Below are 13,533 nucleotides of genomic sequence, written 5' to 3'. Positions count from 1 at the left end.
AAATAATAATATTGTATTGAGTAAAACATGGGTTATGGCTGTAAGACACTCACTGCAGTCATGCCAATGCTAGAATTCTCCCTGGAACATGGATAATATATACTCCCAGCCTTTGCAGCATGGAAACAGCAGGGAATTGAATCCTATCTGTTACTGAGAGAAATTAGTGTGTAGGGTATGCCCTGATGTTAGATACTAGGGGAGTGTTTTTAATTAAAAACAAGTTTTTATGAAGTTTAGTTATAAGTCACTTAGGCTATTGAATACACATTTTTATTACCTCCTGCTAGAGAACAAAATGTGATAACCTTTCATTAATTGGCAGCAAGTGCAACTGCACAATGACAATATTAGAAAAATTCATTTCTTTTCACTTTTATTTTAGCAAGCTTCGCAGAGATTATCCTTCAAAAATCCTGCTAAATCTCTGCACTGCACTGCTGATGCTAAACCTGATATTCCTGGTCAATTCCTGGCTGTCATCATTTAACAACCGTGGCCTGTGTATCACAGTGGCTGTGTTTCTTCATTACTTTCTGCTTGCAGCCTTCACATGGATGGGCCTGGAATCTCTTCACATGTACTTTGCTCTCATCAGAGTCTTCAGTACATACATTCCAAACTATATACTGAAATTCTGCATTGCTGGGTGGGGTAAGTACGCAGCTAGTCTCTCTTGATATCTGTGCTTGGTATACTGCTCTAATGTAGGCTTTCCTCACGTGAAAATGCACTGCACCCGTACAGGAAAGATTCCTTAGCCCAGACAGGTCCTGCTGACAGCTACTCCTGGACATGGGAGTGTAGCAGATAGTCCTTGCCGCTTCTCTTCTGCACAGGAATACGGGCATGTGGATCCGTACTGTGCCTGCAAGGGCTTCATGGGTCAGCATCACCCAGCCCTGCTTTGCTAGAGCAAGACTCTTATTGGCCCCCTCCATGGATATGCAAAGAGAGAGGGGACTTAATGAGCTTCTTTCCCAACCTCTCGTGTGCCTGCACAGGGATCACTCACAATGAGGGGTCCTAGTGATCCTGGGCATGCCAGCTGCCTGAATGAAGGCAGCATGGGGGCAGAACCATGGACCGTCTCCATCCTGTGGCCACGTAGAGGGGATCACTCTCTCCATCTCCAAGGACAGTGTTGTGTAGCTGCCACTCCAACATGCACTTCCGGGGAGCCCTGTGAGTGAATGCTGGGTCTCACTCAGAATATTTTTTGGGGACTCCAGCAGCACCATGGCCCCATCCACTCTCCCTCCAAACAACAGGGCACCAAAGGCATCATGTAGCCAATAGTAGGGAAGACTGGCAGAAAGGGGCTAACAAGCAGGTTTGCATTAAAAAAGGGCAGAATTTGAAGAAATGATTGTAGTTCTGTTGAGCTGCCTGGATAGTTGCTAAACTCAGTGACTATTTTTAAATACCACATGTACATTACCATCTCTGTCATTAGATTTTGCACACAACTACGCTGATTCTTAGCCTTCAAAGAACTCTTGTTTAGGCACAGCTCTTAGCAGTGGTGACGGCTGGAACAATCCTTCCGGCAAACAACAAAAATGGGAGCTGAAAGGAACATGGTAAACAGGAAAGCAGTGGCACTGAAGATGTGTGAACAAGGACTGTTTGAAAAATGTCAGCCTCATTAGACTGTTACACAGGGTGCTACTACCAATTTGTCTTTTGCCAGTCTAAGATGTTTCTAATAATTAGTAGGGGTTGGGTTTGAGTTATTATTTTAGCAGAGTGGATCCCTTCTGGAGATGTTTGAGAACTCAAACATTTTGCAAACAATGCCTACTCATATGCATTTTACATAAATAAATAAAGGGACAATCCATGATTTCAGCAGAGCCTTCAGGTGTGTTATTGAGAAGCGACCTTGACCTACACATCTGTATCACTGCTGTAATTATTAATCATGGATTGTCACACCCAGAAGAGATTGGGAGATTGGATGTCTCCCTCTTCCAGATTTTCTTTTTTTTTTTTTTTGGCTTAAAATCTCTCTCTCTCTTATCTCCCGTGCTATTAGGAATACCAGCTGTTGTAGTTGCTACTCTCCTCATTATAAATACGGACTTTTATGGCAAGAACTCACTCACTTTTTTGTAAGTATATTTGAAGGAATTGGCCCAACATCTTGTCTCCTTTTATTTCTTCTAGTTCATGCTAATCTCCTTCTCTTTACTTTGCCACTTTGAATGTCAATTCCTCTTTCTTTGTGGAGAATCTCTTTGCTTCTGGAACACAATAACATAATCATATAGACTTTTAAGGCCAGAAAAGACCATCATGATCATGTAGTCTGACCTTCTGTGCATTGCAGGCTAAGGTCACAGAACCTCACCCACCCACTCCCGTAATAGAGGACCCATAACTTCTGGCTGAATTACCGAAGTCCTCAAATCATGATTTAAAGACTTCAAGTTACAGAGAATCCACCATTTACACTCGTTGAAATCTAGAAATGACCCTTGCCCTATGCTGCCTACGAAGGCAAAACAACCCCATGATCTTTGCCAATCTGACCCAGAGAAAAATTCCTTCCCGACTCAAAATATAGTGATCAGTTGGATTTGAGTCTGTCAGCACAACCCAACAGCCAGACAGTTGGGAAAGAATTATCTGTAGTAACTCAGAGTCCTCCCTGTCTAGTGTCCCATCACCTGCCATTGGGGATTTTTGCTACTAGCAGTTGCAGATTGCCTACATGCCATTGCAGGCAGTCTCATCATACCATCCCTTCCATAAACTTGTCAAGATCAGTCTTGAAGCCAATTAGGTTTTTTGTCCCCACTTGTCCTCTTGGAAGGCTGATTGGAGTAAATCAAGACATCAAACCTATTCCATGTGTTCAGTGGAGTCTCTATAAAAATAATTTGGTCCAATGTTCCACATGCTTATGTTAATTCCCCAGGTTTTTGAACTTTTCTCATTCCTGTATCTGCTTTGTCATGATCAAACCTCTCGTAATTTTGAATTCTTCAGTTAGATCACATCAACTTTTCTACTTTTCCAGTGAGAATAAGCTACTCTTTAGCCTTTCTTCTGAAATAGTGTTTACATCAGGAATACTCCCACTTGCTTTTTGCCATGCTCTATCTAGGATGGTACCATTCCAGTAATAATAGATTGTGTATTTACAATCTGACCAGATGGGGGCAGCACATAGCTATGGCAACTCACGAGCAGAACAGGGAGCAAATTATGTATCAGGGGCACTATTACTACCACACTGGAGCAAGGGGGAAGCAGGAATCTGCTACTGACACATCATCTGAGGAAATTCTAACCAATGCCCATCCATGTGCTGTATTGATAACAAACTAGCTCCCTAATTAGTTATTTTCAACTTTCTATGTTCTTCCCTTTTCCTGTAGCTGCTGGATTCAAGATGATGTTGTCTTTTACATCTCCGTAGTCGCCTATTTCTGCTTAATATTTCTGATTAACATAGTGATGTTCATCAATGTTCTTCTTCAAATTCATATCATGAAATCAAAGCAGCAAATAAAATCCAAGAACTGGAAGCAGAGCTTTCTTCATGATCTGCGGAGCACGGTCAGCCTATCATTCTTACTCGGCTTAACCTGGGGTTTTGCCTTTTTTGCCTGGGGATCAGCAAGGATTTTTTTCTTGTATGTCTTCGCCATTTGTAACACACTGCAAGGTAACTTCTGTATGAGATGCTGATAGCAGTATGGTGTATTTTTTATCAGTTTATGGGTGTGATATATAGATACATTCAGATTGTCATTTTACCAACCCAAATTGGGGTGGATAAGTAGTTTTGTTTGCATCATTTGGAAGTTTGGAGAGTTTAATCATAAAAATCCCTTTGAGTAAGTGAGATGATATCCTGAACTTTATATATCACTGCCACAATTCAATACTAGTATGTAAGGACTTGTGGTAATGCCTTTGAAATACAGGTCCCAATCTATGCCCTTTTCAGGGACACAGACACAATCCATTTAATCTGGGCATAGAAATGCATGCTTGGATTTTGCAGTGACTAGCAGATTGCCAAGAATGTCTGCCCTAATATCAAATCTGTAGAGGGCTCTTTAAGTCATCTGTTAACTCAGGGGCATTAAGGAAGAGAAGAATAGCCCTCAGTAAGTTCTGTGCTAATATAATATAGGCTGTGGATCTGCCTCTCTCAAAGACTCAGAGACTTTAAGGCCAGAAGGGACCATCATGATCATCTAGTCTGATTTCCTGCACATCGCAGGCCACAGAACCTCACACATCCACTTCTGCAATAAGCCCATAACCTCTGGCTGAGTTACTAAGTCCTCAAATCTTGATTTAAAGACTTCAAGTTACAGAGAATCCACTATTTACTCTAGTTCAAACAAGTAAGTGCCCCACACTGCAGAGGGTCTCTGCCAGTCTGACTTGGGGGAAAATTCCTTCCCAACCCTAAATACAGAGATCAGTTAGACCACTAGCCAAACTCTGTGCTGTATATGATATGTCTGTGATTGAAGAGATTATGAAAGCTTCAGAAATGAGGCAGGAGGCTGGAGAATCAATATGAAAAATACTGATTTTGTCTTCCTTCTTCCTTTAGGGCTCTTTATCTTTGTATATCATTGCCTGATGAAAGAGACGGTGAGGAAGCAGTGCCGAGTGCACTTTTGCTGGGGGAGGTTTCGGCTCAATAATTATTCTGGTAAGACACTGAGGTTTATTGTTTTGCTTGACTCATTTTTAAGCTATTAATGGCATAAGAATTAAAATGGAAATGCTTGTGTGCCACAAAAGTACTGCTCCTATTCTGGCATTTAAGATTGAGTAAGCTACAGTGAAGAATCAATTGCAGTATATTTTTAATAATTTTTCCTAAAATATCTGAATTGACTTGAATATGGAAGTGCTTAGTGTTGCTGTCTTTATATACTGCACTTCTGTGGCACTTGCCACCCAAGGTTTTCAAAATGCTTTACAAATACACCCCTTACAAGGCCTGTCACTGATGTCACATCCATTCTGTGCAAGAAAGGTGGGGTGTCCCAATGTACACATTTTCCACAATTCCCCCACTACTGTGCAAAAGTGTTAGGTCTTTATGTTCCTCCATGAATTCTTCATAGATTGGACCTTGATTAATAGAGTCAATAGTTAATGTGGTGAGGGGGTGAGAGCATATAGATACAGGACAGATTTTCAAAAAAGTTTCAGCCTCACCTCTAAAACTGCAGCTGCAATGGTTTATTGCCTGTACAGATGGTATTTTTATACAGAATTCTAATAATTACAGCCAATGCAGTTTGCTTATACAAATCTGAAATTCTGAGCATGCAAAAATCCTCAGCATAATTTTAAAGGCTGTGTAATGGGGTCAGCACCCACCTCTCACAAGTGCCCCCCCCCGGTCAAGTGCATGTGCTTGCAGTTTCTCAGTTTGTGATAATGGGGTGGTACCCACCTCTCAAAAGCTCTCCCCTTGGTTGATGACTTCTTTGGCAGGTCTTCAGTGGGGCGGCAAGCCACTGGGGATGCTCTGCTGGTCGCTGCGAGGGCGGCAGGCATGCTGCCTTTGGTGGCTTGCCTGCAGAGGGTCCGCTGGTCCCACGGCTTCGGTGGACCTCTCGCAGGCACGCCTGTGGAGGGTCCGCTGGTCCCGCGGCTTCGGTGGACCTCTCGCAGGCACGCCTGTGGAGGGTCCGCTGGTCCCGCGGCTTCAGTGGATCTCTCGCAGGCACGCCTGTGGAGGGTCCGCTGGTCCCGCGGCTTTGGTGGACCTTTCGCAGGCACGCCTGTGGAGGGTCCGCTGGTCCCGCGGCTTCGGTGGACCTCTCGCAGGCACGCCTGCGGGAAGTCCGCCGAAGCCGCGGGAGCAGTGGACCCTCCGCAGGCAAGCTGCCGAAGGCAGCCTGCCTGCTGTGCTTGGGGCGGCAAAATGCCTAGAGCCGCCCCTGGCTTTGACTTAAACCAGCCTTTGGAGAGCGCAGTAGGGAAAGCGCTGCAGTCTGCAAGCGCACTGGTGTGGCCACATTTGTGCACTTGCAGCGGCACTGGGAGTGGTGCATTATGGGCAGCTATCCCAGCGTTCAAGTGGCTGCAATATGCTTTTCAAACGGGGGTGGGGGTGGAGTGTGACAGGGACTGTGTTCTGTGTATGTGTGTGGGGGGGAGTGTGTTTTGGGGTGCTGAGAGTGTGTCAGCATGCTGTCTTGTAAGTTCAGCTCCCCCTCCCCCCGCCTCTCTCTCTCACACACTGACAGCCAGCAACATTCCAAAGTAATGGTTGCTTTGTCTCGGAGCAGATAAGCATGCCGGCTGTCAGAAACGGAGCTTTGAAAGGGCATATCCGCATTCCTACAGCTGAGTTCAAAACAATTACAAGAGTGGCCACTTGACTTAAGGAGATTATAGGACGTTTCCAGAGGTCAATCAGAGCACAGTAATGCAACACCTTGTTCACACTGACGTCGGGGCGTCTCAGATGTTATTCCTCTCGCCGAGGTGGAGTACCAGGAGCGCTCTAGCCACAGAGTCAGAGTGCTCTACGTGCCTTGCCAGTACGGACCAGGAGTAAGTTAGAGCGCACTGAGTGGCTTTAGTGTGCTCTAACTTGCAAGTGTAGCCAAGCCCTAAGAGCGGGAGATCAGGCTCAGAGGGAATAGGAACATCCTAGTCTGTTGCTGGCCAGGCCTGTGGTAGGCCAAGCAGTTGTAAAGCCTCTATATAGTTGGAAACTAGTGGTGGAAAACCGATCATGAATAAAAAACTTGCGTGTTGCACCAGACTGAAGTGTCCCTGATTCATGGAGGAGAGGGGCCAAGGGGCCGAATCCAGAGGGGCACTGTGGGTACTCCGTTTCAAGCATGTTCTCTCATGAACATCTGGCTAACCCCACTGGCTGGTTATACAGCAGGGGTAGGCAACCTATGGCACAGGTGCCAAAGGCGGCACACGAGCTGATTTTCAGTGGCACTCAGACTGCCTGAGTCCTTCCACCGGTCTGGGAGGCTCTTCATTTTAATTTAATTTTAAATGAAGCTTCTTAAACATTTTAAAAGCCTTATTTACTTTACATACAACAGTAGTTTAGTTATATATTACAGACTTATAGAAAGAGACCTTCTAAAAATGTTAACATGTATGACTGGCACGCGAAACCGTAAATTAGAATGAATAAATGAAGATTCGGCACAGCACTTCTAAAAGGTTGCCGATCCCTGTTATAGAGAGTGGGAGGCCATGAACCCACCTCATTTCCATCCATCCCATCATCTTTGGAATGGCTAGCTAGGAAAGACTACAATTGTACTTAGTCCCTTTATGGGGAGGCAGAGGCTCCTTGTATCCATCACCTCTTGCACAGGCATGTAAGAGCTAATATAAGAATTGCCAGCATGGATTAGAAGCAAGGTCCATCTAGTCCAATATCCTGTCACCAGCACCAGATGCTTCAGAGGAAGGCGCAAGAACTCCATAGCGGGCAGATGTGCTTTCCCTGACATAAGTGTCATCCTGGTCTCTAATAATTGGATATTGGCATGAGCCCTGAAACAAGGTTTAATATCTTTCCAAACTCTTTGCCATTAATTATAACAACTCTGGGTATGTGCCTTATAATGATAGACTCAAGGAGTTCAATCTATTTAGTTTAACAAATAGAAGATTAAGGGGTGGCTTGATTAGTTTGTATGTACCAACATGGGGAAGAAGTATTTAAAAATGGGCTTTTCAATTTAGCAGAGTAAGGTATAACACGATCCAGTGGCTGGAAGTTGACATTAGACAAATTCAGATTTGATATAAAGCAGAGTTTTTTAACAGTGAGAGTAATTAACCATTGGAACAACTTACCAAATGTCATTGTGGATTCTTCATTACTGACCATTTTTAAATCAAGATTGGCTGTTTTTTTCTAAAAGATCTGCTCCAGGAAGTATTTTGGGAAAGTTCTATGGCCTGCGTTATGCAGGAGGTCAGACTAGATGATCACACTGGTTCCTTCTGATCTTTCAATCTATGAAATTTTATTTCTCATTTTATTGAAATCTTTCTTTCTAAAGATTAATGTTACTGTATCTTTTTTTTTTTTGGCTAGGCACAATGTAGCCTTGGGTGTGTGATTATATATTAACACTCAGAACATAGACAGATGCAATAGACATATTTGCAGATTTACAACAGGAGGGCTAACACCCCAAAAGGAATAAAGGCAGAAGAGGAAAGTGTGTTGCAAATGTTCTTACATGTATCACAGTATATTATAAACAGTGTTTAAAAAAGAACACAGAGAGGAAATTTTATTTTATAATTATGCAAATAATTCACCAAAGAGAGAGTCTATGGAGGAGCTTCTAATGAAATATACCTAGAAGAACACAAGAAAGCAACGGGACAATTACACCTTTTGGGTTGCTTACACTTCAAAATCAGGTTTATCAACACAAGATCATTTCCATCTGCAATAAACACCAACAAAACTCCAGCCCAGAGTGACCAAACTGTAATATATGTCTCCACCCACTCAGGAGAATTAGTATATATGTTATATAGTACTGGAAACATTTCCCCAATGTACAGAGATTGATTCCTGTGTAGTGTAGTTGTGAGTGTTACACAGTACCCATTTCCAAACTCTGCTACCTCAGGAAACTGCTCCGAGTGCCATGGAGTAATCAGCTGCATCTCATGATACAGTGACCTAACTAACTGCACCCAAAATATTATTTCTTATATGTCCTTTTATTCCCAAACTCACCATTCTATAATTTCAGATTGGAGCAGGGCAGGAACATCTACGGGATATAAACCAAAAAATTTAGAGCATAAACTATCATCACATTCTTTGAAATCAACCAAGTCTCTGAAGTCTAATGCAACAAGCTCAACTTCCAATGGTTCAGGCTCCTTACCGGAGACGTCTTTGGATATGGACTTGAGAGCAGGTAAAAGGGAAGTAATGTGCACTGATTTTTATAAAATCAGAATGTAACAAGCCCAAACCGTGGAAACAGAAAAATTTTGCTATCGTGTCTATGTCAGACTCAGACTTCAGGCTAGGGTTTCTGTTACAGCCAGCATCTGCTAGGCACAGCAGAGTTGGAAGGTTACCAAGGAGCTGGCTCTGGCTTCCTGAGTCTCTACTCAGACTTATCGCTAAGTACAGATGGGGGCTATTCTAATTTATGCAATCTGACAAGAGTCCTCAAGAAATTGCAGAAGTGAATTCTACTTTGGGTTCGCCCCCTTCCATTCCCAACATGCTACATATACTGGGGGTTGCACAGGAGTGAGCATTGCCAGCTCTATGCCAGTTAGGGGCATCTTCACCCCAAAAGAATCCCAGCAGGAGAGTTACACCTTAAAGGGGTCTGATTTTCAGAAAGTGCTAAGCACTCACACTCCGAAAAAGGAGTCTGAAGTTTGGCATGCAAAATCATTCATCATTTTTGAAACAGGCCTACTTTCTTTCTCTCCCAGGAAGTTAAAGCATAGTGATATTCTGTTCTCTCTCTTATTTGGAAAGATTTGTTGTAATGAGAGCATTACATAGAAATCTGTATTTTTAAACATGTAAACAAGGGAATCAAACCATGGTTACTGAAAATGATCCTTTATTCATTTTGCCTAGCTGAGGTGCAATACACCAGGCTCTGTAACTCCGTCTGCTTATCAGGGAAAACATCCTCGGGCAAGAAGAATATCACCTGTGGATCTATAACTGCACAGTACGCAGAAAACTAAGTTTTTGCAGTGATACCCAACCTGTTTTTTTCTGCTTAGCTGAAGACTGTCCTTTTTTTGTGGCCTGTACAAATAAATGTTTGTCCAAGTATTTATTTTTTTAATTATAAAATAAGCATTCTGAAGATTGTTATAGGGCTAAAGTCCTGCTCATGCAACCCTTTTGGCTTTAATGGTGCACATGTGGGGAGAATTTGGCCCTCTCGTGTGTGTGGTGGTTGCAGTATCAAGCCCCTGATGTAAAGTCTTGATTTGATAATGGAATGCTGCTGAATGATGATGTATGTGACACAAAGATCCATTAATGATTTTTGTAACTGTCTGATTTAATTGTTAATTAGCATCAGCAGATCAAACCATGTTCAGATCCAAAACCTACACTTAATAAAATGCAGAACTGGTAAAAAACATAGGCTTGGAGTTTCCCAGTAAGAAGAACATGAAACACTAATTCTGGATGTATAAAAATGCCTCCTTTTTAGAGAGTGGCAAACTTTATGGATTGTGAGGCCATGTCTACACTATACACTTTGGTCGATGCAAGTTACATCAGTGTAAAGCCGCTGCAGTTAGTATATTGCTCACGCGCATGCTGAGACGTGAGTGGCAATTGCACTCTGGAAGCTTGCAATGCCAGATTGCTACCGGTCAGTGGAAAATCATTTTGGAGTTAGAAAATCCAGTGAGGGCTGTTGCCATGCAAGTGCAGGGCCATTAATCATCTCCTGTTATGCAGGACTGTCTTGGCAATGTGCATGGATGGCCTGGGAGCTATGGGGTTTCTGACCTGTGCTGGGGTGACAACCAGCCCGCACATCCCTATTTTGGCACCAGTCCACCTTGCCACAGAGTACATCAACAGAAAGGGCTATTTTGATATGGTTATGTGAGTGTTGGTGGATCATGGGAGACGCATCACTGATATTACGTGGGCTGTTAAGGGAAGGTGTATGACACTCATATCTTTAAGAACACAGGACTGCGTGGACGCTTGCAAGCAGGGACATTCTTTCCTGACCGATGGATTACTACTGGCAATGGTGAAATGTGAATAGTGATCTTGGCTGGACCCAGCTTACTCCTTGCTCATGAAACCGTACACCAGCAACCTTGAATCAAGAAAAGATGGCTATGCAGGTGCAGAATGACAGCTGGGATGCTGGCATTGTTTACTCACAAGACTGGATCTGAGAGAGAAAAATATCTCAATGGTTACAGCTGCCTGCTGTGTCCTACATAATATCTGTGAGACAAAGGTAGAAAAGTTTCTGCTGGGGTGAAGGTGGAGCAGCTGTTTGGTGAGTTTGAACAGCCAGACACAGTGGACATAATGTGGCTGAGGGTGGCCTAGAGAAGCACCTTAACCCCCAGCCACAGTAATGTGGTATGGTAGAGCGTGCTCTGCCTGGCCCTGCAGTTTTGAGGGTGGTTACGAACTGTGGAGTGCTTGGTGTACATGTAAGAATACCACACTATCTTTTTATGCACCTATGAATTCTGTGGTGCTTGCTGTACATTATAATTATTACACTGTGTTTTTCACTGAACCTATGAATTCTATGGTCCTGTACAATTACAAGGAGTAGGTGCTTTGAGTACCACTAGGCATTCTGCAGTATATTTTGTGAAGTAATAAAGATGAATTAATGTCCCCCAAATAGACATGTAATATGTACCAAAAACAGTGTAAAAGAAGAATGTGCAATTAAGACACATACTTTTAAAATGAACAGAACAGAACTTTGAAATTGGAAAGGTAGAAAACTTTTCTGTCCATTTCGGCCTCACATACACCTACAATGGCTCTCACAGTGTACGAGATGCTGTCCTTACTGTCCTCCGGTGTGAAGAGGTAGGGGTTAGGGATTTTCTCCAGTCTGCTCTTTCCTCCTCCATGCTGTCACGCTCCAGGCCCCCTGTTCCAATGCAGCACTGGCTTGCAAGATCTCACTGAACATATCCTCCCTAGCTCTTCCCTTTCTCATCATTAGGGTCAGGTGTTCTGTGGGTGTGGAGGGAGCATCTCTCAAGACCACAACAGCAACAGCCACAGGTAAAACAGAAAAATGTATCATAGTATTTACAGTCACAAAGAAAAGCAAAAGCTAAGTTTCAGAATGCCCTTCCCTTAGCCCTATAACAGTTTAAAATCAGACATGTTTATTGACACTTCTGCTTTGGACTGCCTGCACAGCACCGCTCTCCAATCCCAGCCTTGGTGAGTACGGCCTCCCAAGAGCAGGAGGCCAGGGAGAGGGAATGGGGGAATGAGGAGGGAATTGTTCAGTTACAACACAATAAAATTTCGGCTGGTTTCCACGAGTACAAGTACAGGGCAATGGCACTGAATTCTGTGGTGGTGATTTTAGCGGATATCTCACTCCTGAGGGTAACAAAGGCACAGAGAGGGCAGCTGCTGCTGGCATCCTGAAGCTACGCAGGCCCGTAAGCCACTAGCCTGTTTCCTGCAATGGTGCCTGCTGAAGTCATTGTGAAAAAGTGCCCTATTGTGGAGAAAAAGGTTGGCATCCCTAGAAGCCTTTGGGAGAGGACTGCAGTGTATCTCCATTAAAGTTTCACTGAGAGCTTTCAGAAAGATACAAGGGACATTCCTATATACATAAACAAACTGCTCTGCAAGCCGTGCCCTCCCCTCCCTTCTCCCCACCTAATCCTACAGGGAAATGAAAAGCAGATAACACCTCTCCCTCTGCTTGTTGCATCACTACCTCTTCTCATACAAGTAAAACTATGAAAAGTCGATACCTGTGTCCTGAACCTTGGGGTTGAGCCAGGCACCACCTTTACCATTTAAAGTCTGTAAGGAACAATACATGCATACACAGCTTTCCCTTCAGCTTGTCTATGCTCAGCTGGTGGGACTGGCTAGACCGCAGCGGAGTCTCAAAAAGATCCTGGCTCATGGCGTAGCTGGATCTCTCTCCCCGCCAAATCATGGTAGGGGTCTGTGTCTCGGGCTCCTCGGAGGTATCTATGGTGGTCTGCAGGGTGTTGGTGCTGTCGGCAGCTCATTGTAAAAGCAGCAGGTCTCTGGTCTGGCACCAGTTCGATCACTGGCTTCTCTGGTCTTGTGGTACACCTGCTGCAGTCCCTTCGCTTTCACATGACTCTTCTGCTGTTCCCTGTCATATCCTTTTACCTGCATCCCTGTGCAATCTTTTCGTAGATGTCCAATTTTCTATCACTGGTCGTAGATATGCCTGCACATCCTTTTCCCCCCACAGGCCCAGGAGATCCAATACCTCCTGTCTACTCCAGGCAGGAGCGGGTCTAGTGTGTGGAGCTGGCCTGGTCAGCTGTGCAGTTGTACACAACAAAGGAGAGCTGCTAGGTGTGCTTGCTAAGCTGGGCAATCAGGAAAAGAAGCCACTTCAAAAATACGGAGGGTTTTTAAAAGGCAGGTGGACTTTCGTTTCTGTGACACCTGAGCAGTGGAGTTGACAACTGTGACCAGAGAAGTCATTGTCGGGCATTGTGGGACAACTGCTGGAGGAATGTTAGGGTTGACATAGGTCACACAGTGCCTACACTCACACTGTCAACTTCAGTAGGTCGCCCACCGCACAACACTGTTTGAGGAGGTGGTATTACTGCATCACCAGAATGGGGCACTTATGTCAACCAGAGACAAATCTGAATGTAGACATGTGCAAACAGGTCAACACAAGGCAACTTACATCAAACTAATTTTGTAACATAGACCAAGCTTCAAGTTTTATGGGCTCGGCAAGCTATTTTGCTTCAGAGTGTATGCAATATATTACGTAGCACCTATCTCCAGACATTTAAACC

At 43.9% G+C, this 13,533-nt stretch overlaps 1 protein-coding gene across 6 annotated transcripts in view; it reads left to right on the top strand.

Moving 5' to 3' along the window:
* ADGRG4 (adhesion G protein-coupled receptor G4) overlaps window positions 1-9,903 on the top strand; it is a 104,785-nt gene extending 94,882 nt beyond the window's left edge. For all 6 annotated transcript variants that reach the window (XM_039487017.1, XM_039487015.1, XM_039487016.1 and 3 more), the window contains 6 exons: window positions 386-654; window positions 2,039-2,114; window positions 3,387-3,676; window positions 4,583-4,684; window positions 8,751-8,921; window positions 9,608-9,903. In XM_039487017.1, the coding sequence (XP_039342951.1) occupies window positions 386-654; window positions 2,039-2,114; window positions 3,387-3,676; window positions 4,583-4,684; window positions 8,751-8,921; window positions 9,608-9,720 (1,021 nt within the window). In that variant the 3' untranslated portion in view covers window positions 9,721-9,903. The remainder of the gene's footprint in view (window positions 1-385; window positions 655-2,038; window positions 2,115-3,386; window positions 3,677-4,582; window positions 4,685-8,750; window positions 8,922-9,607) is intronic.
* The last annotated feature ends 3,630 nt before the right edge of the window (window positions 9,904-13,533 follow it).

Source organism: Mauremys reevesii, linkage group 9 (genome assembly GCF_016161935.1).
Source record: "Mauremys reevesii isolate NIE-2019 linkage group 9, ASM1616193v1, whole genome shotgun sequence".
In the NCBI taxonomy this organism is placed as follows: domain Eukaryota; kingdom Metazoa; phylum Chordata; order Testudines; family Geoemydidae; genus Mauremys; species Mauremys reevesii.
This window is presented reverse-complemented; position numbering and strand designations above follow the sequence as displayed.